At 42.7% G+C, this 25,959-nt stretch overlaps 2 protein-coding genes across 4 annotated transcripts in view; one reads left to right on the forward strand and one right to left on the reverse strand.

Moving 5' to 3' along the window:
* The window catches only part of RBKS (ribokinase), a 77,901-nt gene extending 59,853 nt beyond the window's left edge, over positions 1–18,048 (forward strand). For 2 of the 3 annotated variants that reach the window (XM_048514099.1, XM_048514277.1), the window contains one exon: positions 17,844–18,048. In XM_048514099.1, coding sequence (XP_048370056.1) covers positions 17,844–18,017 — 174 coding nt within the window. In that variant the 3' untranslated portion in view covers positions 18,018–18,048. Of the gene's footprint in view, positions 1–3,551; positions 3,607–17,843 lie in introns of all 3 variants that reach the window. The other variant, XM_048514189.1, reaches the window with a different exon arrangement.
* Positions 18,049–18,890: 842 nt separating this feature from the next.
* On the reverse strand, positions 18,891–25,323 carry MRPL33 (mitochondrial ribosomal protein L33). The gene is made up of 4 exons (XM_048514408.1): positions 25,188–25,323; positions 23,774–23,792; positions 20,872–20,978; positions 18,891–19,292 (listed from the first exon to the last, which is right to left on the reverse strand). The coding sequence occupies exons 1-4, from the start codon at positions 25,207–25,209 to the stop codon at positions 19,243–19,245; spliced, it is 198 nt and encodes a 65-aa protein (XP_048370365.1). The 5' UTR covers positions 25,210–25,323; the 3' UTR covers positions 18,891–19,242.
* Between the last annotated feature and the right edge of the window lie 636 nt (positions 25,324–25,959).

The following is a 25,959-nucleotide window of genomic DNA, read 5'->3' on the forward strand; positions in this document are numbered from 1 at the left end:
GCTTCTGATCTCTGTTCAGATTGTTAGGCCCTTTCCAGATTTTTTTTCTACGCAGTCATGTACTTGTTACTCTATTTGTGGTAAGCGATCTATGTGACTTTTTTCCAGAAAGAGTTTCTGTTGTTGGAATATTGTATTTCACATGTGCACTCTTGCCCAACGTTCTCGAGGCAGCAATTCCCACACCAAAATTAGAACAGTAAGTAACAAATAAATTACCACATCCAAAAGCCATCAAAACCAACCATTTAAAATATCTTTCTGAAAAACTGTAAGATCCCCAACCTGGACTACAAGTAAATCAGTGAGAACAGGCAAATGCTAGCTATTGAGGAACAGCATCAATAGAGGCAAGATATTCTGTTGAAGCAGGCAAAACAACTACCAGGAAAGCCACACAACCTCAAATCTTGTTCGTTTGGGTACCTGCTCCAAACATCATGTCAGATTCCCCGTTCAGACAATAAATCACTTGATTGGTTCAAGGCTTTTATTGAAGACATGTCAGGAACATAGCAAGAAAGTTCTGGTGAAAACTGTGCCAAACTCTTGATAATATGAGCGCAAGATCCCCACCCCCACATGAGAAGCAGACAGTTCACATTGTTCGGCCTGAAGTCTCTCCTCAGCCACAGAACTCCAAGGCCACAGCTAGAAGTGATAAAACAGCACCAGCAAAAGCGAAAACGATCCCCCCCTCCCCAAACAGCACCATCATGACACATCATCAACAACATTTGAGACCTAGGCTTCCCAACTGAGAAGCCATCTGAGTGTTTTCATCTTTCCTTGTTAGGAAAGGCCTTTGAGTGGGGATTTCTTTCCAGCTCTGGGCACAACTGAATACAATCAGCTTTTTGGACTCTTTCCAAAAAGCTCACAACCTTCAAGATAAACTGAGAGTGTTTGAGCATCTGTCTTCTGATCTTAAACAGCAGTGACAGCTAGAGAATCATGGTCAGTGGAGATGCCCCACAACTGTGGAACTTCCTTCCCCTGTCAGGTTGACAAGTGTCTGTCTTGCTACAGTAAGACCATTGGGCCTCCCCTTTCATTATGCAGGAAAATGCTAGAGAGCTACTGGTCTTGCACTGGAGACTACCACAAGTGCAGCTTTACAAATAAATCTTTTCCTCTATTCTGGAAACAGCCAAGACAATTAGTCAGCCTAAGCACATGCAGATGGCCCTCTGTGGGATGACAGATACTTGTGTCAATATGCAATGCAGGTATTCCTGTGGACAAGGTGCCAAGTGAGAGGGAGAGTGAGTAATATTCACATGCATTTGCTGTGGTGCGTAGGAGCTCCTTGTCATGCACTGTATCAACTGTACTAGGCACTGTACCAACACTTCTGTTGAAGAAGTAGTAGTAGAAGAAGAAAATCTTTCTCTTCTACTTGCTGATAGACTTGTGATGTACATTTCAGAACTGCAAAGCACTATATGAACCAAAGGGCTTCTGGCCACCCTTGGAGATCAGAAAACTTTATTCTTCCTAATTTGCAGAATAGAAAAAAGAAACATCAGGAGGTTTGTGAGCAGATTGTTCAAAAGATCATCTTCACATAATAAAGCAATGGACGCATTGCCAAAAGGTTACTCTTTGATTTGCTGCCACACAGCCCGATACAAAGCCTTCTAATGCGGGATTCCTGAGGCCTTGTCCTGACTAGTTCAACCCAGCACCGTATCATGAAAAAAGGCTTTTACACTGCTCAGTTTAAATGACTTTTTGATCAATGAATGGAAACATAATTTAAACAAATTGAGCAAATGTAAACAGGTCCGTGTGGTATGGCTTGCAGCCTTAGCGTTGTCCACAGGAGAGCTGGAAGACCACCCAGGTCATGGTCTGGTCTTAGTTCTTAACCACTCATCTTCCTAATTAAATCCCTTTCTGTCCCTCATTTTGAGGGGGCCTGCAGTCTTTCATAGTCTCCCTCCAGATGGGGATGCATAATTTAATGAAGATCCAGCTGTTGGAGAAATGTGTACTGAGAGCAATGTCATAATTTGCTGCAGATTGCATACAATGTTAGGCGAGGCTCTTAATACAGGTATAGAAAATAAGATGAATGTCAATATTTAGTCACTGTCTCCATCTGAGTTTAAAGAATACCTCCCAGTTAAAACACAATGCCTCTCTAGCTTTGAATTTGAACCAAGACTCAGCCATGTAAAAGGTTTTCATGTCAGGACTGTCCTGGGGTATGTGGATGGATAATACAATAGAGAATACTGACAGGCCGGTTCAGCATGCGTTTTGGGCACTTCTGAACAGCCAGAACCATCACTATATATGTAATATTAGAGTAGATTCTCAAAATTTCTGGTTCTACTCTTGGGTGGAAAATAGAAATGGAATGCAGCTGGATTTGGATAGTATGGAGCATTAGGTCCAGGCAAGTAAAATGAAGATTAATATGGACAAGCGGAAAGTGTTGTGCTTGGGTAGTAGAAATTAGTTATAAAAGTATTGGATGGTTGAAACCTGGCTGGATACTACCATGTGTGAAACCATAAGCATAATATGAGTCAACAGCGTGATGTGGTCGTAAAAAGGGCTAATTGTGTCTAAGGCGGATTCTGCATGGGCCAAAAACAGCGGTGTGAAAACGGTTTGAAAATGGTGTAAATCATTTTACACCATCTTAAACCATTTTACACCGTTTTCACACTGTTTTTCCCCCGATACGCCTCTGATCTCTAGAAACAGAGTCAAAAGTTGCCTTAAGGTCAAGAAAGGCAGCGTAAAGTTTTGATTTGTTTTTCTTTGCATATTTGTAGATCAGGGTATTCAGAACGAAACGATGGTCCAAGGCAGCCTTACCTTGTTTAAATCCAATCTGTTTTGGACCAATTATATTGTTCTCTGATATCCATTTCAGCAACTTGTCAAGCAGATGTTTTGCGTACAGCTTCCCTGTAATCGAGTGAAGACACTGGGCGATTTCCCACTTTAAAAAAAAATGCTGAGGCAAACCGGTCTCGTATGAATCGCAGCTTTTGAGCGTGCAGCCGTTCTCCCCACTTCAGCTTGTACTGTAGGAAAGCTTTGTTGTCTGCCGCGGCTGCAGAGAAGCAGCACTTGCCACATCCGCGCATTCGCTGGTGATCGGCAGGGCGGGTCTTTGTTCTGATTGGCTGGAGCGCAGCTCTGGAGGCTGAACTTTCCGGGCTTCCCCATTGCCCCGCGCGTCATCCAAAAGGCGCTGTTCCGAACAGCAGCAGAAATGATGCACGCTGAGGGGGCGCGAGAGCGGCAGAGTCCGGGCGGCTGCGTTGTCGCCACCCCTGTAGTGGGGAGGGCTGCTGGACCCCGCGTTACTTGGGGAAAGTAGCGCGCAACAAACGGTGAGTGGGGAAACGGCCACTGTTTTCTACCCATGTGGAATCCGCCTAAATTTGAAGAACTTCCAGATGGTGAGGTGTTTTTGACACTGGAACAGTCCGCTTTGTGCAGTGGTGAATTCTTCATTCTTGGACGTTTTAAAGTAACTACTGGCTACCTACTTGTCAGGTATATTATATCTGTGGTTCCTTTGTTAGCAGGGGGTTGGAGCAGATGACCTTGGTGGTCTTATGCAACTCTGAGATCAAATAAGTAAGTAAATAAATAAACCATAAGCCCTGCTTCAGTGAATGTAACCATAAGCCCTGCTTCAGTGTAATGTAACTGTCTGCCTCCATAGCTACACTTCTTTATCTACATGGGTGGATTTCTTTCCAGTCTTCCTTGTTGTTTCTTGTTCATCATGTTCTTGTGCTGTTCTTTGCGAATGTTCAATCAACCCATGCGAAGAATTGCACAGGTATTTCTTACCAGAATATGTCCTACTTTACCATCTCAGGCAGCAAGATTGAAGGCTTACTGTCTATCTGCTGGTGGGAGTAGCTCCAACTTGCTATTTGAGCAAGCTAGAACATTCCTCATTGACAGAAAACCTTTAGGCAGATAGCTGTGTCAGCTTTCTGCTTGGAACAGCCAGCCATCTCATTTGCTCATGAGTAAATCTGCTGGAAGCTAAGCATGCCATTTTGCTGCTTTGAAATGGCTGGCTTGACTATTATCCATGTGCAGATCACTGAACCTGTCTTAGGGCTATGTATCAGAAAAGGTCAGGGAAGGAAGGCCAGCGAGTAAGTGGCCTAACCTGCCATTTGAAATGGCTTGGGTTGTTCAGAATGGATAGGCTGAGCCTTGCAACATCTGCCCTCACTGCTTTCCCTTGATACTAATTAGAGAAATTGCTGTGGTGCCCCCAAGTTCCAGTGAAACAGATCTTGCAAGGGACAGATAGTTGGTGTAAACTCACCTCTGCCTACTACCATCTGGTGTAGGGGTCCAACTTTTCAAGGTTGTGGGTAACTTTGCAGTTTAGAGAGGGGATGGTGAGCAGCACTCCAAAGTGGCTGTGCCAAAATGGCAGAGCCAAACACAATACCTCCTTCCTCACTATGCAAAAATATTGCAGAAAGGAATTAAAAAGAAATAAAGGGAAACCCAGGGGAAAGGAGGGGAAAAGAGAGGGGGTGGGAATAAAAAGAAGAAAAGGGGGAATGGAACCCCAAGTCTGGATGTTGCTTATCTTCCTCTGATGGTTGCTGCTGTTATTGCACCTGTGGAAAACTTTTCATTTGAATGAGGGCAGCCAATAACAAGTTCTGCCTTAGAAAGACCCCACCCACTTCCTAAAAAGCTCAGCCTGCACAGAGGGCGGGGCAAGGGCTTGGTGGCAGGTGGTCCTGCCCCCTGTGAGCCCCACCCCCAGCCTCTGTGAAGGCCTTCCCAGGCCCTCCCCAGGCCCTGCTGGCCTGCACGGAGGCTGGGGGTGGGTGGGCGGGTAGGCGTGGCTCAGCCTACACAGAGCCTGGGGGCAGGGCTTGGTGGTGGGCAGCCCTGCCCCCAAACATGGGGGGCGAGGGCCCCCTGGAGAAGGGGTTGTGTCTGAGTGCCATTTCCTTTGCATATTTGTAGATCAGGGTGTTCAGAACGAAACGATGGTCCAGGGCAGCCTTACCTTGTTTAAATCCAATCTGTTTTGGACCAATTATATTGTTCTCTGATATCCATTTCAGCAACTTGTCAAGCAGATGTTTTGTGTACAGCTTCCCTGTAGTCGAGTGAAGACTTATTTGACGATTACTTGTTGGGAGTGTGTTGTCTCCTTTCTTAAAAATTGGAACCATGATTGCCGCTGTCGCAGGTGTAATTCCAGTATTATCAACAAAAATAAACAAATGTGCCAAAACAGGACCCCACCAGTCTGCAAATGTTTTAAATAGCTCTGGAGGAAGAGAATCAGGACGGGGTGATTTGTTACTCTTAAGTTGGTCAATAAGCTCTCTCACTTCTGTTATGGAGATCCATGGCCATTGGGGGGTTCTCTTGATTGATATAAAATCACTTGCTTTTGGGGAAATTCAAGTTGTGTCACTGGTTTCAATGTTCTCCTGTTCCCTGAAAGCAATGGCAAAGGAAATAAAATCAAGGCAGGATAACATCACATATGGCATTTCTTTAGACCAGGATCCCCAATATAGTGCCTGTGGGTGCCATGGCATCTGCTGAGACCTTTTCTGGCATTCATCAAATGTTTTTCAGAAATGGGTGGGACCATATAGGGCTTTTGTCCAGCAAGACTTTTAATTAATTATTGGGGATTTGATTGGTTGTGCCTTTTTAAAAAAATGCTTTGACAGCTGTCACCACAGCACAAGGACCTCCACTTTGTTACATAAATTAAGCTGTGGCAATCATTTTGTGGTCGACTCTACCTCCTGTGGCACGCACTTTGTAGCAGCCATTTTGCTGCTACACCTACTATGCCAAGTCAGAATTCCATTTGTCCCTGCAGCCTTGAAAAAGTTGGGGACCCCTGCTTTAGACATTAGCAGAAAGGCACACTGGAGAAGTATTGGCTGGTAAGCAGCCTTAAGTAGTCTTCCATGAGCATCCAGTATGGCTCTAAGTTGAAACGTCATCCAAGCAGTAGGGCCGGTGACTGGAATTTCCTGGTTCTTTCATTACTGTGCTGTGGTGGTTAAACAAGTGAGGGAAGCAATTTAGTCAAGTGCAGTATCACTTGACTATATCCAGTTAACATCTGCGGGACCTTCTTTCTCAGGACCTTGTCTTTAAAATGGATTGTCACCTTCTGTTGGAGTTGCAATTGGGTACAGGACATGAAAACGTCCCAACTATTTCTATTCAAATTTAACAGAAAATAACGATCTTGGAGGATCCCCATGGCACAGAGTGGTAAGCTACAGTACTCCTGTCAAAGCTTTGCTCAAAATCTGAGATCAATCCTGACAGAAGTTGGTTTCAGTTAGCCACTCAAGGTTGATTCAGCCTTCCATCCTTCCAAAGTGGGTAAAATGAGCACCCATATTGCTGGGGAAGGCAATGGCATCTACCCTGTAAACATAGTCTGCCTAGTAAACGTTGTGATGTGACCTCACCCCATGGATCAGTAATGACCCGGTGCTTGCACAGGGGAATTAAGATCTTGGATATAATTGCCACAGTTTAAATGAATTGACATGTTGAGTATTTGTGAGCAAAACCATCTGTAGATTCTGCACATCCCTACCCGGCTGGAAGACTAACCTATACATTTATTAACCTCCCATTAACATGATCTCAGCAGCGAGTATGTGATTGTTTATCATCTTCAAACAAAATATGGAAACAGGCTGTTGCTAGTATTGGAAAAGTGCCAAGATTCTCAAAATCAAACAGTGCCCCTTTAGAATTAAAATATTTATTGATTCATGTAGGATTAAGCCTAAATCTCCTGTGCCTGAAGTATAAAATTCAACTCACCTATGCAATAAAAAATATAATACATTAAATAGTTGATAGTTTTCTGCCCTCTGGCAGCCTCCTGGTGCCCAATTGCACTTGTGGTTTTGTGCTCGCATCTTAAACACAAGAGGATGACGCCAAAGACATTTTGGCTGCAAAAATCCGTGGTGTGTTTCCAATGTGAACCCACTCACCCTCCCCACCCTACAAAATACTGAGCAGGCTAGCTGACCTAGAATTATTAACTACTGCTCAGTATCTAAGCACTTCAAACCTCATCTCTCTTCAGGCCAGCATTTGTGTTGCCATTCCTTCCTTTACTTTGCTTAGAACCCCATTATTTATTACATTCAAAATACAATGTGCTTATCCTAAAACGTTGTGGGATGATGCACTGCATTAACAGATTCGCTAAGAAAGCATTTTTTCCTCTGAAACTTTTTGTTTGTTTTTGCATGGATGATGAACTGGACTGTATTTACACAGTCCTGAACACTGTGATATTATTGTACTATAGAAATTATCTGCCACTGGATTGACTTGTCCATACAGAAAAATCCAGGTGAGAATGGTTGCCATAGCACAATGGTGCAGTATCCAGAGATGTGTGGATACATTAGGCGACTGAAAAGGAGTCACTTGCATGTGTGAGTCAGCTGCCTGGAAAAGAGCTATGTTAAAACCCTACCCAGAATAATATCCTTAAAATAAAACATTTCCTACCAAAATATCTACTCATACAGGAAGCTAAAAGGAAACATTTACTCAGCAAAATAAAACTCTGTCATGGGAGCTGTTTAAAATTAATACTTCTGCCTATGAATAGCTTAGAATAGTAATCTGAAGTGTTGTTTTGAAAATAATGTGTTTGAGCCCTGGTGGAATAATAAGATACAGTGGGTTATCCTTGGGTGCAAACTGTATAATCAGGGTTGGGAAGGGTGTATTGTGAGGTGTTACTGTATATGCCAACACTTATTTGACATAGAGTTCGCTATTAAGTGTAACAAATGCCTTCACCACCCACCCACCCCCAAATAGAAAGCCATAGTTGTGGAATAATTAAATGAAGGAATTCACTGTCACACTATGCCATGATGATTTTTATCTTAATTGTTTTAAAAGAAGATTAGACACACTCATAAACCGTAGGTCAATCAGTGGCTGTAAGCCACAGTGACAATGCCCTGCTTGTTGGCCTTCTGGGAGCATTTGGTTGGCCTTCGTAAGGTGACTACGTGAACCACTGATCTGACCTATTACGGCTACCCTGGCATTCTTCGGACAGACTACTATTCCCCTTATCAAAATTTTGAGAAAGAAATCAGAGGGCCAGCCAGAAGACAAATTATTGTAGTAATAGGTATTTTTAATGGCTGTCAGATTGACTGTGTATGCTCAAATCATGACACTTCTAGAAATAGGATTGCAAGGTCTGCAGTCATCAGATGTCACCTGGAATACTACATCAAGTTCGAGAAGGATATTGACAAGCTGGGACAGGTTCAGAGGAGGGCATCCAAAATGGCATAAGTTCTAGATTCAGTGTCCTATGAAGAGTAGCTTAGGGAGCCAGGTGTGTTTAGTCTGGAGAAGAGAAGGTTAAGGGGTGACATGATATCCATACTTAAATATTTTAAGGGATGTAATGTTGAAGAGGGAGCGAGCTTGTTTTCTGCTGCTTTAGAGACTAGGACACGGAGCAATGGATTAAAGGTGCAGGAAAAGAGATTCCACCTAAACATTAGGAAGAACTTCCTGATGGTAAGGGCTATTCAACACTGGACTACACTGCCTCAGATTATGGTGGAGGGCCTTCTTTGCAGGTTTTTAGGCAAAGTCTAGATGGCCATCTGTCAAGGGTGCTTTGATTGTGTATTCCTCCATGACAGGGGTTGGACTTGATGACCCTTGTGGTTCCTTCCAACTCCATGGCCCGTTCTGCAAGGGCCTTGCATACTTGCCGCCGGTGCACCTCCCAGGACCGTTCACACAGTGCCCTGCGAACAGCCCTGGTGCCCCAGCAACATGTTGGGCCGCATTTGCATGGGTATGCTGGCACAGATCTCTTTTACTTTGACTCCCGGCCACCATCGCACTGGAGAGGCCAGGAGACATGCCCCCATAGCCATGGCAATGTCTCCAGGGCCGGAGGTCAGGAGGTGGGTCCCCTGACCTCTTGAGAGTGACGGTGACTGGAGGACAAGGTAAGAGGGATGTGTGCCGGCACGGGGAAAACTCCAATGTCCACCCGGTACCATTCACTTGGCACCGGGTGGATGCTGCCATTTTCTCAAATACTCACTCCTTGAGCGAGTCCAAAAAATGCCGTTGTGAGGGGAATGCACCGCTGTGCTCCAGCAGTTGCAGCGGTGTGAAGTCCTCCCCCACAACAACGTTTTTACCAGCCCCACACCAGTCTGTGCAGAACAGGCCCATGATTCTATGATTCCATAGCCACCCGGGGGGGGGGGGGGTGTGTGTGCCTGATCCAAGTTGGGAAACTGTTGGAGATTTGAGGGTGGAATCTGGAGAAGACAGGGACCTCAATGGGGTACAATGCCGTTTTCTCCATGGGAACAGATTTCTGTAGTCTGGAGATAGCGGTGATTCTGAGGGATCCCAAGATCCCACTTGGAGGGGGGCATCTCTACATAGATATGATAAAAGGATATGAGTTAGAATAGTCAGCAACCTGACCAGAAGGGAAATGATGCTTGATTTAATCCTGAACAGTATCTAAGATCTTGTGCGTGGTATTGTTAAATTGCTTGGGAAAAATTACCACACCACCATCAAATTCCATATATATCTCAGTATAAAGTTGTTCAGAATGTCCAGTATGGTCACATTTAATTTTAAAAGAGGAAACTTCTAAAAATTGAAGGGAATTTGCAAAGGCAGAAAAGAAGCTCAAATAAAATATATATCACAGATTAGGAAAGATATAAACAAGTCCAAGTGAATGCCACATGTTTAACAAATAGAACTGAAATGAATGGCTTTGGCTAGAGTAACTCTCCTTAGGATAGAGGTTTCAGATGGCTTTGAAATAGAATTGCACGGGTGAATTACACTTTAAAAGATAGCTTTCAAAAAGGATTAAACATCTCAAGGGAAAATAGGGTAAGTCTGTCAGTCGCTATGAAAGTTAAAGGAGCCTGGATGTTTAGTGGTAATATAATCCTGTTGCCTACATGCCCCTTTTCTGGACTTCCCAGAATGTCCAAGTGACCACTGTGGAAAAGAGGTTACGGGGCTTCCTGCCATTAGTCTGATCCAGCACAGCTTTTCAAAATGTCAGTTGAGTCAAAGGAAAAGAATTCATTTTCAGATGATATGTACATATTTTTCCAAAATGTCAATACTAAATCAAAGTTATAAATCATTTCCTAGAAACTCATGAAGCTGCATTCCTGGAAAATAGTGCTTTAAAAATCCATATTAAATGTCGGGACCCCCATTTGAAATACAAGAGCTGTTTACAACAAATCTGGCCATCAAATGCATTTTTTTCTTCGAATTCCACATGTTTTTTCCTCAGTTTGATTCTGAAAATGTTTTCCCTTCATTTTTCCTCAGTTGTTTTCCTGAGCATTTGTACTACAATTTTTTTTCTATCCCTTTCTGAGTCAGCTTCCTTTGAACATGGTAATCATGTTGAAATAGTCTTTATTTCTCCATCCCACCGAACACCTGGCCCTCATTCACACCCCCAATATGCCTCTTTGTCATGTTGAACTAGTGATTTAATGTTGAGGCAGAGATAAGGAGCAGGCAGCCCCATCCAAACTGGAGGTGGCAGGCCACTGTGCTGATGCAGCGACACCTCGCCACTCTCATGGAGGCTTCCTGGCAGTGTGAGGAGGCTTGTAAAATAAAAAAGGCTTCCTTGCCCCAAGAAGCCTTTATGGGCCTCAATTGACTTACACCACCCAAGAGGGTGGCTTATGTTTGAAGTGCGGGTCACCAGTATAACATCAGCTCCACTCCTGACCCCGCCCCCAGGCCACCCCTGGCAGCAGCAGAGGCCCTGGGATGCTGGGATGGTGTCCAGTATCACATTCCAGCACCAGGGGGGATGGGGCTGCGGTGGCCACACAATGGCAGAATCGCCCCTCTACTGGGATAGGTATCCCTGGGAGAATAAATCCATTGGCATAGTGGCTTGTTGTTCCCACCCTTTTGATCGAGATGGCAGTGTTAACATTCAGGAACAGATTTAAGAAACAGGAGTGATTACATTGCAATGTTAACATTCAGGCACAATACAAAGAAGCAGGGGCAATTGGAACTGCTTTGTCAATTTCACATCAAACTGGTGATCTAAAGTTAAGGTAACAATACACTGTGTCCACAGTTAGGAACCAGTAAAATTGACAAGGGAGGATGAAATTGCCCTTGCAGGAGGATATTGTCAACGGACTACTCAACAATTGTGTATTACTGCAGCTCTAATTTGGCTGGAAACAAATGGGGGAGGGGGGCTATGTATTTCTATTATTTCAGGTAATGGTGCCTGTTCCAACAGGTTGGGGGACCGGGGGGAACTTCCATTGTGTGTGGGGAGTTCTCAATGGTAGAAATGGAGGCTGAGAATTTTTTTTAAATTGCCCCTTCAATGTAACTGCCCAGTAACTGTAGAGCACCTGTGCAAAAGGCAAAAAAAGGGGTGGGTGGGTTGTTCTTCTCCTTCATGGATGAAATCCCACCATCATCAGGAATAATGAATTTTCAGCAGTAGCATGTCGAGTAAATGCAACATTTAGTGTAATAAGAGGGACATTGAACTTGTCTTAGTCTGCTGATAGTTGTCTTGCTGGTGTATTATGGAAGATTTACAAATCGTTCTAGATAGTGAATAGTAGTGGATATAGTAAATAGGATTTTTTTGTAAATATTTGTGCAATTAATAACAATATGTAAAGCTTTAATATTATAATATAATTATATTTAGTAAGGATTGTTAAATTGTCATATATTTATGTTGTGTAACAGCTTGATTGTTGGTGTATATGTCAGTGATCTTTGGTTGGAAATAAATTTATTTGGGGGAAAAAAAGAAGAGACAAGGGCAAAATGACAGGAGGAACAGAGATGTGCAGAATGATTTCAACAGAAAATGTTTCCAAGACACAAGGTTTGATCAGTGGCGGAATCTGTGGCAAGCTGTACATGCGGAAAAGACCATTAACACATCAGTTCTTTGCTTTGACTTTTCTCTTCTTTGGCAAACATTCTGAATATTTTGAAACACTTTAATGATTTTATCTGACCATTACTTCCCTCATGGATTTATCAAAACCATTCTGAACATATTTTTTATAGAAATTCATAAAGCTACATTCCTGGAAACCAGTGATTAATAAATCCATGTCAAATATTGGGACTCCTAATCGAAATACAAAGGAGCTGAGTATTTAAGGTCCTGAATGCTCAGTTCCACTCATTCAGCTGAAGGCTACAAATGGGATGTGCAGGCCATCCAAATAGTATGGGACCTGCAGTTGGTCCTTGATTCATAATAGTAGAGGTTCTTCCTGTTACTAACTTGGTATCAAACAACTCTGCCAGATTAATCCATATCCAGTCACAGAGTGCAACTAAGAAAAAGGTCACCTGGTCAGAGATGATAGAAGAATTTTCGAAAAATGTATCCAAGTGAACCAACCAAGATGTGTCTCCTGCAAAAGTTAAGGGGGCTTTAGAAACTTTTATGCCATAATAAATGCTGCAAATGCAGGGTTAGTCTAACCTTCTAAAAAGGATTGGTTGGTCTGGATTCACAGAACTAACAGAAACTTCAAACCATGTTTGCTTTATCACAATGTCTGTTTTCAAATCTGTTTAAAAGCTAGCCTTTTCTTATCTATGAGCTGATTGATGAGCCTTGAAAATACCAAGAGCTACTGAAATGACAAGAAATAACAGACCTCAGAATTCTTGGACTGGGGATTTGAGATTTATATATCAATGTGAGGTGGGGGTGGGGGAACGTTCAGAGTTGATTGTTGCACATCCTTCAAGGTCTTTTGCAATATGAACCACAAACTAGATAATGTTCCAAAGGAATTCAGGTCTCTATTGTGCCAGTGTTTGATCTCTAATGGTTTTGTGGAGTAGGATGTTTTCAAGAAGAAAGGAAACTATGTACACTCTAGACAGCATATCAGGGCTCATCTCTCAGGAATGCAGTGGGTTAACAGACAGCAGCCATTTAATCATTTACAAATGACCTATCAGGAAATCTGTCAGGAAGTAGGTACAAATTCCTGAGCACTGATGCAATGTATTACCGTGGTATACTTTTTGCCCCCTTCCCCAGAGATCATAACAATGATGCACTAGTAGTATGAGTGTTCTTGAGTTTATCCATGTCCTTCATAAAAATCAGAGATTTTATGGTTGCTGCTTAGAACTGGAATGGCAAAATCTCCCTTTTGAACAAAAATCTAGCACCATTACCTTAGCCATTCCCATACTCCTGTTTTACAGTCTCATCACACAACTGTATACTGCCTAAAATTGTCCCCTCACAAGCAAATAACAGTTTAGAATACCATTTAAATGACTCACAGTGCAGTCCCAAGGAAAGTTACTCCGGTCGAGGCCCATTCATTTCAGTGTACTTAGAATGGAGTAACTTTCCTCCGGATTGCACTGCTAGCCACATAGAAAGGACTTAATTGGTCAGGGTTTTCTCCATAGAAATGATACTTGCTCTCCCAATCTGGTACAAATTGCTTAGGAAAGACCCAAGTGATTGGATTATTTAAATGTTTTCTTAGCTCTCCAGGACCTACTCCTTTACCACAAATGCTCCTACTATGCAGAATATAAAACAATGTCTGGACACTGAAAACTGTTCCAACAGAATGCCTAGAAGCCCATGCTTTGGGGATGTGATTCGTTGCTGCTTGAAATAATCAGAAAAAGTTGCATTTGCTTTAAACAAAGGGCAAAAGAATGCACAAAGAATCTTCTTCCAATAATTGATTGGCCATGAACCTATTTTGACATTGTGTATGTTTATGAGGTTCCGAAAGATAAGATGCCTTGATGACTACAAATAAATGGACTATAAAATAACTTGAAGATACTATAGGATAAACCTATTGACAGGAGGAACAGTTTGACAGGTAAGCCACTAACCTAGAAAGTAGTGAGTTCTGCCTTGCAGGAGGTCTTCAAGCAGAGGCAAGACAACCAGCTTTTGGGAACGCTTTAGCTTTGGATTTCCTGTACTGACCAACGAGTTGGACGAGATGGCCTATAAGACCCCTTCTACTATTCTGTCCTCTCTAAGCAGCTTAGAGCAACATTATAGAGGGGTTTTCCTGAGAGGTATTTTCAGATGAAAGCTATTGGCCAGAGCTAACTGGTGTGTTCTAAGCTGAAGTAAGATTTGAACTGAGAGTTCTTTTAGTCCACATCTATCCATTCTACTCTGCCTGAGGGATTCACATAACTCTGACGCTGAGTTCCTAAGGAGTTCCCTTTGACCTCTTTCTGAGATGCCTCATCAGTCGTTTTTCACCTTCTCAAAAGAACACTGGAACTATACAGATTAGGACCGTGGTGGTAAACCTATGGCACTCCAGATGTTCATGGACTACAATTCCCATCATGGACTACAATTCCCATGGAAATTGTAGTCCATGAACATCTGGAGTGCCATGGGTTCGCCACCACTGGATTAGGAGGTCAGTTCAGATGAGTAGCCAACAAGTTGGGAGACTGCACCCAAAGGATTAATGGGATTCATGTTAACCTTTGTGGGGAGGGTGTTGGAGTGTGTTGTGGGGGGGAGGTTATTAAGTGACGTTCTACACAAGGGTTGTCCTGGGTCCATTGCTCATTGACACTGGCATGGATCAAGAGGATCATGCTAGCCCAACATATTTTTAGATGATGCTAAGTTAGGAGGAATTGCAGTTTAGAAATAGCTGTGATAAAATTGGAGTCCTTGTGTATGAGCAGTTAAAAATAAATTCAACAATCTCAAATATAAGACCAATACATGCTGAAAAATGTGCATGAAGAGCATGGAACATATTATGTACCAAAAGTATGAAGGAATTGGGGGTGGGGGAGATAGAAAACAGGGAATAGAGTGTGAAGCTGTTTACCAAGATCACTGAAAATGAGAAGCTATGTGTCCCAGTTCAAAGAGACCACATATGAAATGCATCCCTTACTGAGGAATGAAACAGTTTGAGAGAGAATTCATATACACATTCCTGGTGGTTTCAACTACACAACTAAATAAGTAACTACTGAGAAGAGTTTAAAAGTTGGGGAACTAAATGGCAGAAGAACATAGCAATGTACAGCAACTACAACATATTATAGATTACCATATTTTATCCATGTGTGTGTTAAGTACTGTCAAGTTGCTTCTGACTTATGGCAACTCTCTGAATGAATGACTATGGACCATGAAAAATGTCCTAAGCTTTGTTCAGGTCTTGCAAACTGAAGGTTGTGGTTTGAGTTAAATTTTATCCAAATTCCAGCATGTTGCGGGAAGAGGAAGGGAAAGGAATTTGTAAGCTCCTTAAGTCTCCTTACAGGAGAGAAAGGCGGAATATAAATCTAAATTCTTCTAATAATATGGTCTCTCGTTAAAATATATAGTCCACTTTGCATTACTGAGGGAGCCTGGTTAGGAGACCCCTGTCCCAAGATTGTAGGGGGGCGAACTGTAAAATAAATTCTGCACCTAGCTGTGACAGCCAGGAATGTATTTAAACCACCCCTGTTTTCTGAGAGCTCTGAAGGCATGATCTTTCAAATGCTCCCCATTGCATGCTTCCAAATGTATCTTCTGAGCAGTAAGGGTTAGAAACTTTCCTTTTTTTAAAAAAAAAAAGGTTCTGAGGCCATTCATCTTTGGAATCAAGGTGTACATTTTTGCAATCTCCTTTCCAAACTAGATCACTTACAAAAATTCTAATGGGTCTTAAAAATATCTTTGTGAAGTGTTGTGTGTTTAAGTAGATGGAATCCAATAGAAAAGGGGGGACTTTAGAGTAGACAAAGTCAGTTGCTATTTTTCTGCCCTGGACTTGCAGAAGCAGGGTTTTTTCCTGTCTTAACATGTCCAGGAGGCTGTGGCAGGTATTTTCCTGTCCCCAACTTGTTGGTCCTTTATGGTAGCTGGTAGGCCTCTGGGTGAAACATGATGCTGAATGAGGTAGACCAGTGGTCAGACCTAGCAAGCCTGTTCTTAGGTAGCCTGATCCCAAATATATTTGCCCTCTCTCTTGCAGTACATGTTCTACTGAATATAGTACCTCTATCTAATTACCATCACGTTTTTAAAGCTGTGATTTCCCTTGATGTCCTTAAATACATTTCATTTCTTTCAGTAATTGCTGTCATTTAAAATGGAATTAGTGCAGTAAAGCAGAAAAATACCTACACTGATACTTTGGGTCACCAGAATAGAATTTGGCTTGCATGTTGATTACACACTGCTGAATTCAACCAATACTTCCTTTTGGAATGATTATAGTAAGATCCCTATACAATTACATTATTCTAAGAGGAAATCAGTCTCTTAAAAGAAGTCTGAGAATTCCTGATGAAGGAATGTGCATCATGCCCTTATCTTTGTAATCCAAAATGTACTTTTGGCAGAAATATTTTAAGTTGTACAATGGAGAATACCCTCTTCTTCCTCCTGCAGACTGAGAATTGCTTCCGAAGGAAAATAAGGTTGTGGCCCGCTGGAATTCCAGCTGTAATGCCTGTCCTTAGAAAGCCTCTTAGGCCATTCTGAATTGTGAAGTAAAAATTATTGCCTAAACCACACAACCTGCAACTATGGGGGGTGGGGGATGGGGGAGACTATACATTCACTGTTTGTAGGTTTTTTTAGGGCTAAAGACTTGCTCTTTTGTTTTATTCTGGATTATTAGAAAATAGGGTTATTGGTTCTGGATCCTATGTAAGGTTGAACTGGAAAAGCAGCAAGTTATTACAGGACATTTATCGACAATAAAGATGACTGCACGTCATCTTTTCATTCAGCCAGAAACATCCCTTCTCTTCTGTGAGGAGGCTCAAAGGGGCTTACAAACTCCTTTCCTTTCCACACAACAGACACTTTGTGAGGAAGATGGGGCTGAGAGAGTTCCAAAGAACTGTAACTAGCCCATGGTCGCCCAGCAGGAATGTGGGAGTGTGGAAGTAAATCTGGTTCACCAGATAAAACTCTGTTGCTCATGTGTTGGAGGAGGAATCAAACCTGGTCCTCCAGATTCTGTCTTAACAGCAGAATGTGGATACCAATACTATAAAATGAAGTACAGCCCCATCCAAAGGGGGGGGGCAGTAAATCCACCTGGTGACAGTGGGATGCAGTGAATCCACCTGGTGACAGTGAGATGCTGCGCTAGTGTCCCTATGCTTCCACTGCCATTGGCATAGCAAGGGTGGTCTGAGAGGAGCCAACACTAGTCAGCTACCTCTCGGCCACTGCCCGTGTTGCACCTTCAGCCTGGGCTTTTGGTGCCTTAAGTCTATTAAGCCCAATGGGGGCTTCCTGCCAGCAGGGAGGCTTTTTTGCCTTTCAGGCCTCACTACGCTGCTGGGAAGCCTCCATGGGAGCAGTGGGCTGCTGGCACCTAGCTCGTTGAATGGGGTTATTAGTCTGTTTGAGTTGCCAGTAAACTTTGTATCTCCTTACTACCATACAATTTGCATTCCTTGTCTGAGACAGTCAAGCAGTTGTGAAATGTGCAGGGTAGCTTTGTTTTTGTTCTTGGTGGAGTGCAGATTAACACTGAGTTTCATGAATGTCAACATTCACAAGTGGATATTGGTAATAAACCCAATTAAATTATGTTGGGGTAAATTTCTTGTGATGGCCAATATCCCCTTATGAATGCCAACATTTACTAAACCTATTATAAAAAAAATTTGCCATGCTCATAAGGTAGAAAAAAACAGTGTTGCCTTGCAGAATTCCACTGTACCACTGAAATAGAAAACCATTTAAAGTAATTGTTTTTTCTTTCTTTCAGGGAGCAGGTGACAGTTTTGTGGGAGCACTGGCTTTCTACCTGGCTTACTACCCCAACTTGCCACTGGAAGAAATGCTGAAAAGGGCCAACTTTATTGCATCAGTTAGCGTCCAGATAACGGGAACACAGACTTCGTTTCCCTATAAGAAAGACCTGCCACAACATCTATTCTAAATCGTATCTGTAATAAATTAGACTAATTTCACCTGTGAGCATAAGTGAATTTCATGTAAGTGCAATGAGTAAGCAACCAGGCACTAAAAAGACGACATGTAGCCCTGTCCACATGGCTGGGTGCTGGGATGAGGCACCCCAGCTGCCCCACAGCACTGTTCCCTGGAGGGCTTTCTGACAGTGTGGGAAGCCAAAAGGACAAAAGAAACCACCCACCATCAGAAAGCCCACCATAGGGCTCCCTTGGACAGGACTACCAAAAAGGTGGCGTTAGGAGGCAGACACCAACATTTCTGATGGTGAAGCGGGGGTGGAAGCCAGCTACTGTTGGCTCTGCCCCTGGCCACGGCTGGAGAATGACCCTGCGGTGCTGGCACAGGGAACAGGGCACTGGTGCAGCACATGCTGCCACAGCCAGTCATCAGCAGATCCACCTCTCCACTGGGGCAAGTGCCCTGGGGAGGGCAAGTTCACCAGGGTAAGCCTGTGCCACCTCCAATGCCAGATTCACACACACACACCCCTTTGAATGGGGCCGTTAGCTGTATAGAGACTGGGACTTTAGCTACCCTACACAAGGCATGCATTTGTAATACCACAGCAGGCTTTTCCAGATTTAAATCTGTGAATGAGAAATCCCCATTTTCCACTCACTGTAGGGGTAAAAAGGAAAGGAAGCTTGTTCTGGTGTTGCAATTCTACTTGAATATAAAAAAAGTTTTGAAGTTACGGTAAATGAAGATTTATAAATATTACAACTACAGCCCTTGGGCAATATTCCCTTAAAGAATGCAACTTGTGGTTCATCCCCCCCCCCCCCTTCCTTTCTGTGTGAAGCAGTTGAAAAAACTTTGGAAATTATTCCAATGGAACTCAGCTAAAACACTTAAGTTTTATTGCCATGTGAAAAAATGTTCCTTTGAAGTAGGGTAGTAATTCCAAATCAAACTGAAATGAAATAAACAGACATCAGGATTCACTTTTCAAATGAAAAATGATAGAAATATGTAAAAAAAAAATAAACTGGTGATGTGATGATCTGTAGCCAAACCCCAAGGACTTTCTTTTCTCACATTGTTCCTGTGCACAATAGTTCGCAAATCTCAGGAGACTGCCGCTTGGCCCATTTCCTCTTCTTTTTGAAAATTGCCACAGGGTCATTAACTTAGCATTTTCTCCCAAGTCTGCCTCATCTATGAATCAAATAATTTGAGCCAGTTGTCATCTAAAGGGAACGAATCTTTTTATGTTCTTTGAAAAGAACACGCTGTTTAACTGTGAAAAGAAAAGAGTGGGAAAATGTCAGGTTCTCAAAAGGTACAAGAAAACATATATGCTGTAACAAAGTATTGCCCAACCATCATTTCACATCTACTATTCATTTGATGGCAGCAGCTTGTTCATTCTGCCACAAGAAAATGAATATCATGTTCATTATGGCTCAATTCTAAATGGATCGGTAACATCCAAATTTACTATTTATTAACTTCATTAAATCCCACCTTTCTTCCTAATTTTTTTCGGGGGGAGGGGGGGCACCCAATGCAGATTATACTGTTCTCTGGCATTTTATCCTCACAACAACCTTGTGAGGGAAGTTATATGACTAGTCCTATTAAGCTTTCATGGTAGAATGGGGATTTGAACCTGGGTCTCCCAGATCTTAGTCTGATACTCTAGCCACTATAGCACACTGTCTCTCAAATTTCTATATTCCTGTGATAGCACCAGTGGTAGCATCACAGTAAAATCAGTGGTAGTGTCACAGTGGTAGCATCACAGATAGCATCACAGTAAAAAACAGACAGCATACACCAGGCAAGTAGATATTGTGAATTAGAATGGCCCAGACGTCAATAAGATGTTTCTAATTTGTTCTTAGAAAAAGAAAGGAAACACGTTGTCAAATTTATATCAACAACTTCTAACTCATCATTCTTATTTAAACTTACATTTCACCACAGCTGACCATTTGACAAACAAAAGAAATGGGGGCATTAGAGCAGTTGCTGTCGGCTGCCAATCCCTGGCGAAACAGGGTCCAGCTCTGCCTTCTAGTCAGGGAAACCCTCACTGCTACCCAATTGTCTTTTTGTAAGGCAGCATATGCTTTTTGTTCTCACCCAGAAACAACATGGCAGATGCCCTTATTCAAGACACAGAAACAAACTCTCAGAACAGCAGAACCAATGCTACCAAGGTTGGATCAACTTCCACTACCAATCCTGACATAATGCTTTTTAGGAACTCAGTGGGAATTCTGAATACCCATCATTGACTTACACACCCCTGAGCACATTAGAAAAAAAAACCCAAGGGATGGGTTTCCATATAAGGTTAGGATTCCAATGTTGTAATTTTGCCTGTAAATAAGGCAATAAATACAAGACTCTTGCATAAGTGACAACTAAAAGATGAAATCCTGATTTTTTTTAAAAAAAACTGTCTTTATTGAGAATTGTTAGTGTACCTGTTGCTTAAAACTGAAGGAATATAAATCAGGCATAGCTGAAAGAAAATGCTGCATCTATATCTGTGATTCATACAAATTTAGTTTTTCAATCTTTGCATGTACAAATTCAGTTATGGATATCAAACAGTGCAGTCCAACTACTGCACTGAGAACAGGACTTCATACCATCAAATTCTGCATTCTTGTCTGCTACTATCATCTTCCCCTACAGCCCTCCTATTTAAAAAGAAGGCATACTCCTTTCCTTCTACAACCACTGGCCTTCTGTAAGAATGTTCGGTAATATGAAAATGCATGCTATTCGTATTCTTTTAGTCATTAAAATGACAAAACATTTATACCAGTCTTGAATGCCTTCTAATGTATTGCCCAACTTCTTACCAAAAGGATCAAATCTCAGCAAGACCAGTTTTTCTTGGACCCGGTTTCTTTTCACGTTGATAGAATAGCCTGTCCCTGCTTCACTCAACATCCGCACAAGAATAACCCTAAAATGGCAAACAATATCCAGAAGAAGAAAGCTGTTGTGCTACTCTGGCACAACAACCACATCATGAGAAAAACAACTCTTTAATAAAGATCTACCAATCACTATTCAGGAAGGGGAATGTTTAACATTAAAACAAGTCAGAATCAAAATTGCCCATTAAACAAAAAAAGTGCATACCCATCATTTGCATCAACTAAACTGGATAAAACCAGGAATTCTAGTGCTATACAACTGCATTGCTGACGTTCCCAGGTCTGAATTCTTTAAATTTAAAATTGATACTCCATGAGTAGAGGCTTGTACCTACAGCCACTCAACTCCTGAAACAAATACTTTCTCACTACTCCTTGGAGAAGGAACAAAACTCCATTTATTAATTGCTGTTGAGGCCAAAGTGAAACTTGTTCCCTTGAAAAGCAGTGTTTAATTTGCAGGTTTATAATTCCAATGAAGCATTAGAACAGGAGGAACATTTTCAAACACAGCAGGTGGTTGGCAACAGCAACAGCTCCAATGAAAGCTGATTTTTAAACATTCTGTAGCCATAAAACTGTTTGGATTCTCTTCCTCTATTCAATTTGTGCGAGAGATTTCCTCAAGTTTGCACTCGCAAATATCTCTATTCCCTCTAGTATGAAGATTTTTCCCTTTATTTATGAAGACATTAAATAAAGGGAAAATTAAAATTTTGAGCTCTGCAATATTACTGAAACACACAGAGCAAAGGGGAAGAAAGCACACACTTGGCTTTGAAACACAAAGTCTACTATTAGGAAGAACATAACCTAATCCAGGCTTAGTCTTTCAAAACTGAACAGCTGGACACCCTAAGTCCTATTTAAATACTTTATTGTACACTCATTTAAAAGATGTAGAAGTAGGCAACCTTCTAAATAAGATAACATTTTTTTCTGTTTCTTTTATGGCCTCATCCAAAGGGGTGGGGAATAGGCCAATGTGGGGGTGCAGGGCGGTTTTGACCTCCCCAGGACACTTATCCCAGGTAGGGGCAGATCCACTGGCAAGCGGCCACCACTGCATTCCTTGCTGAACACCATGCTAGCATCCCTGCACCCCCACCACTGCTGCCAGCCCAGTGGGGAAGTCTGGGGCCTGGCCAGAAGCCACCCTGTACCACTGGTAGCAGGGGTTCTGGACTTATGCCACCCTTTGGGTGGTTTAAATCAAGTCCAATGGGGGCTTTCCAGCAACAGGGAGGCGTTTTTGTGTTTGTAGCCTCCACACACTGCTGAAAAGCCTCGTTGGGACAGGCAGGTCTACGTGGCCTCGCTACGTAGCCTCGATACATCCAGACTCATGTGGCCTCAATACATCCAGACACACAGCCTTTTGGATGGGGCTGCTAATCTTGTTCTTTCCTTAAAGAAGAAGAAGAGAAGAGGAGTTTGGATTTATATCCCCCCCTTTTCTCTCCTGTAGGAGACTCAAAGGGGCTTAAAATATCCTTGCCCTTCCCCCCTCACAACAAACACCCTGTAAGGTAGGTGGGGCTGAGAGAGCTCAGAAGAACTGTGACTAGCCCAAGGTCACCCAGCTGGCGTGTGTGGGAATGTACAGGCTAATCTGAATTCCCCAGATAAGCCTCCACAGCTCAGGCGGCAGAGCGGGGAATCAAACCCGGTTCCTCCAGATTAGAATGCACCTGTTCTTAACCACTATGCCACTGCTGCTCCAAGGTCTCCAAGGCAGCTTACATTATCAAAAATAAGGATTACAAAGCAAACTTTTAAAAATAATATTAAAACAAACATCTAGCAATTGTTCTCAAACAGCAGGTGCAACAAGAATAAAATATTGCCAAAAGTCTTGGCTGAGTAAAAATGGCATTGGGGAACTTAACAGCATCAGGACCCATCAAATAAAACAAGAGAACAAACTACCATTTCTGAGTGCTATCACTAAAAAGTTCCTGTTAACTATGACAAGGCACCTCCAAGGCACTCAGGGAGGGTCTTCAGCAAAAAAGTTGCTGGCAGAATCAACAATCTCTGATGTTTTCCAGACTGCTCTTAATTAAAATGTCACATGGGGAGAGGCTTGGGACAATACTGCCATTATTTAAAATCATAACATGGGAATGAGACCAAACTCGACTAGATTGCTCCAAAGGAGCTGGCAGATCTCATGATAAAAGCAAATCCTAATGTCAAACCAGATTGTGAAACCTAGTCCACGTAAGGCCATACTATGCAATTCTGTTTCTCAAAGTGAGTACTACAAGCACTAGAGCTGTGCACTCCTAGGCCTGAAGAACCTGACACTACTTTAGAACACAAGTGAATTGCCCCTTGCTCAAACCCTCATATCCTGCTGTAACATTCATTGTTCAAATAATCTGCAAAAAAAACAACACTGTTTGAAAGGTTTTTTTTACTTTTTCTCTTTTTTCAATCTTAAATTAAAGCTGACATGACGCTATAGGGTTTTCAAGACAAGAGAGGTTCAGAAATGGTTTGCTTGCTGTATCATGCCTCTGCACTGTGATCCTGGACTTCCTTGGTGGTTTCCCATCCAAATAATAACCAGGCCAACCCTAGGCAGGTTCTGAGATCAGGCTAGTCTGGGCTGTCCAGGTCATGGTTAGTTATTCACTACTGCTAACTAATTGAGTTCTGATGCATGAAAACCCTTCTCTGCTGTAGAGTGAGGACATTTCTATAAATATGCAACAATCCCCTGCAGAGACACCAGATGCCAAAAAAGTCACCAAGAAAGTAAATGCATAAACAATAAGTACACTAGGTAAAAGTTAACAAGCAACTTTAAACTTACTTGGATTTGGCCTTGGCCACTAGTTTTGGAGGGGGGAAAAAAGAGAAAGGCATTAACAAAAAGCATTAACACCACATTCTCTACTAAGTGATATATAAAATTATACCTGCCTATAAAGTTTAGCTGAAAAATTGTTATATCCACCAATAACCAAAGGGATGCTCTGCCTATAAAAAGTTGTTTTTAATGCACATGTGCATTTTGTTTGGATGGAACCAGTAAGCAGTGATACCTGCACCACTGCTTCCTAAATATCAGGTTCTGAGAATGAATGTGCCCATTTCTAAGCTATCAGTAGTATACTGGTTAAGAATGAGGCAATAATTTTTTTAAAAAAATGTAACTGATGAGCCTCTTTAGTAACTAATAAAATGCTAGTTTTAATTAAACTCCTGTTCAAGCACAAACCTCTACTTCAATACTCATCTTTTTTGTGGCAGCTCACACACGTGAAAGCCATGTGATAACTATGATGTACCTATCCTGTAATAACATCCTGAGTAACAATAATTGTTCTTATTTCCAAGAAGGTTGAGAATTTAAGAAGTGTCTCTGGATCAGACCAGTAGTCCATCTAGTCCAGCAACCTGTTTCACACAGTGGCTAACCAATTCCGCTGGAAAGCCCACAACAGGGTATAGAGGGCTCTGCCCTGATGTTGCCACCTGCCACTGATATTCAGAGATTTACTGTCTCTGAATGTGGAGGTTCACTTTAGCCATCACGGCAGTAGCCACTGATAGAAGTGTCCTCCAGGAATCTGTCTAATCCCCTTTTAAAGATGACTATGTTGCCATCATTTCATCCTCTGACAGCAAATTATACATTTATATAATTTCATACATTTGTTGTGTATATTTCCTTCCCATGCTGTTGATGCCTCACAAAGGTTTCTGAATCTGATGTATTTCCTTTTGTTTTTCTTGAACCTACACCCCAAACAACTTCCTTGAATGCCCTGGACTTCTAATATTTTGAGAGAGAGAAAAGTTATCTCTCTGTGTCCACTGCCTCTACTCCATGCTCAATTTTATAAACCGCTATCATATCCTAAATGGTGCTGCTTTTCTAAACATAAAGCCCTAGACTCTTCCGCCTTTCCTTATAGGAAAGGTGCTCCAAGCACCTTGGAAGAAAAGCCCGATAGAAATTTAGGATTTTTTCTTTAATGAGGCCAGCAGATGCGGGGCGAGACAGGCTAACTGTTTGCATAGGGCACTTTCTGCATCAGAGAAGAGGATCAACCAGGGCTCCTCCTACTCTCCTGTATCCCGACTCGAGAGCTGCAGGGCCCTAGAGGAGATGCAGCCCCAAAAGAAGCCCCGTTCCTGACGGGACTCCTTTCCTCCCGCGTCTATGCTGGAGCCCAGCCTTTTCTCAGTCGCCACAAAAACGAAACCCGCTCCCCACTCACGAGCCACTGCAGTGAGAAACATGGCAAGAGCGACAACGCAAGCTCCAGGTCCAAGAACCTAGTACAGCTCAGACGCCAGAGTAACACTTCCGGAACAAGCGCCTCTCTACTTCCGGGTTACGAAACAGCGTGCGTCCTACAAAAGGAGGGGGAATTAGAATCATCCCCTTTTATGTCTTCATTGGTTCGTCCGATGACAGGTCTGCCCATTTTTCCTCTTTTCCCGCCCTCCTTTCTTGCTGGCGAAGATTATTTGCATTCCCTTGTAGGAAAAACCAGAGACTGGTGATCCATCCAGGCGAGGCCAGCGTAGCCTCCTTCCATCAGCCTGGCTGCACCAGGCTGAGCGTTAGAGAACGGGCAGGAGCGAAAGGAGACTTCACTGTGCTCCTTCTCGCCGTGCCCAGAGCCGTAGGAGGAAGGGGGGTGCTGTGCTGTGCCGCTTTTCAATAGTTGCCCTTTAGGCACCCGCAACCCCCGCCCCCGGTTCGCTTCTGACAGTGCAAGTCCTGGGGTCGCCGTGCTCAACCTGGTCTGCTCTGTGCCAATTTAATAGGGTTTCCAACTCAGGCTTACACAATTCCTGGAGATTTGGGGGAGCAGAGGGACTTCAGTAAGGTATAATGCCCTTCAGAGCAACTAGGAAATTGTCGTCTGGAGATCGGTTGTCATTTCCAGGAGATGGCAACTCAGATCTGGCGTGGTGTAGTGGTTGAGAGCAGGTGGACTGGAGAATCCGGTGTGATTCCCTACTCCTCCACATGAGCAGCAG

Source organism: Sphaerodactylus townsendi, linkage group LG01, assembly GCF_021028975.2.
Source record: "Sphaerodactylus townsendi isolate TG3544 linkage group LG01, MPM_Stown_v2.3, whole genome shotgun sequence".
NCBI lineage: Eukaryota > Metazoa > Chordata > Lepidosauria > Squamata > Sphaerodactylidae > Sphaerodactylus > Sphaerodactylus townsendi.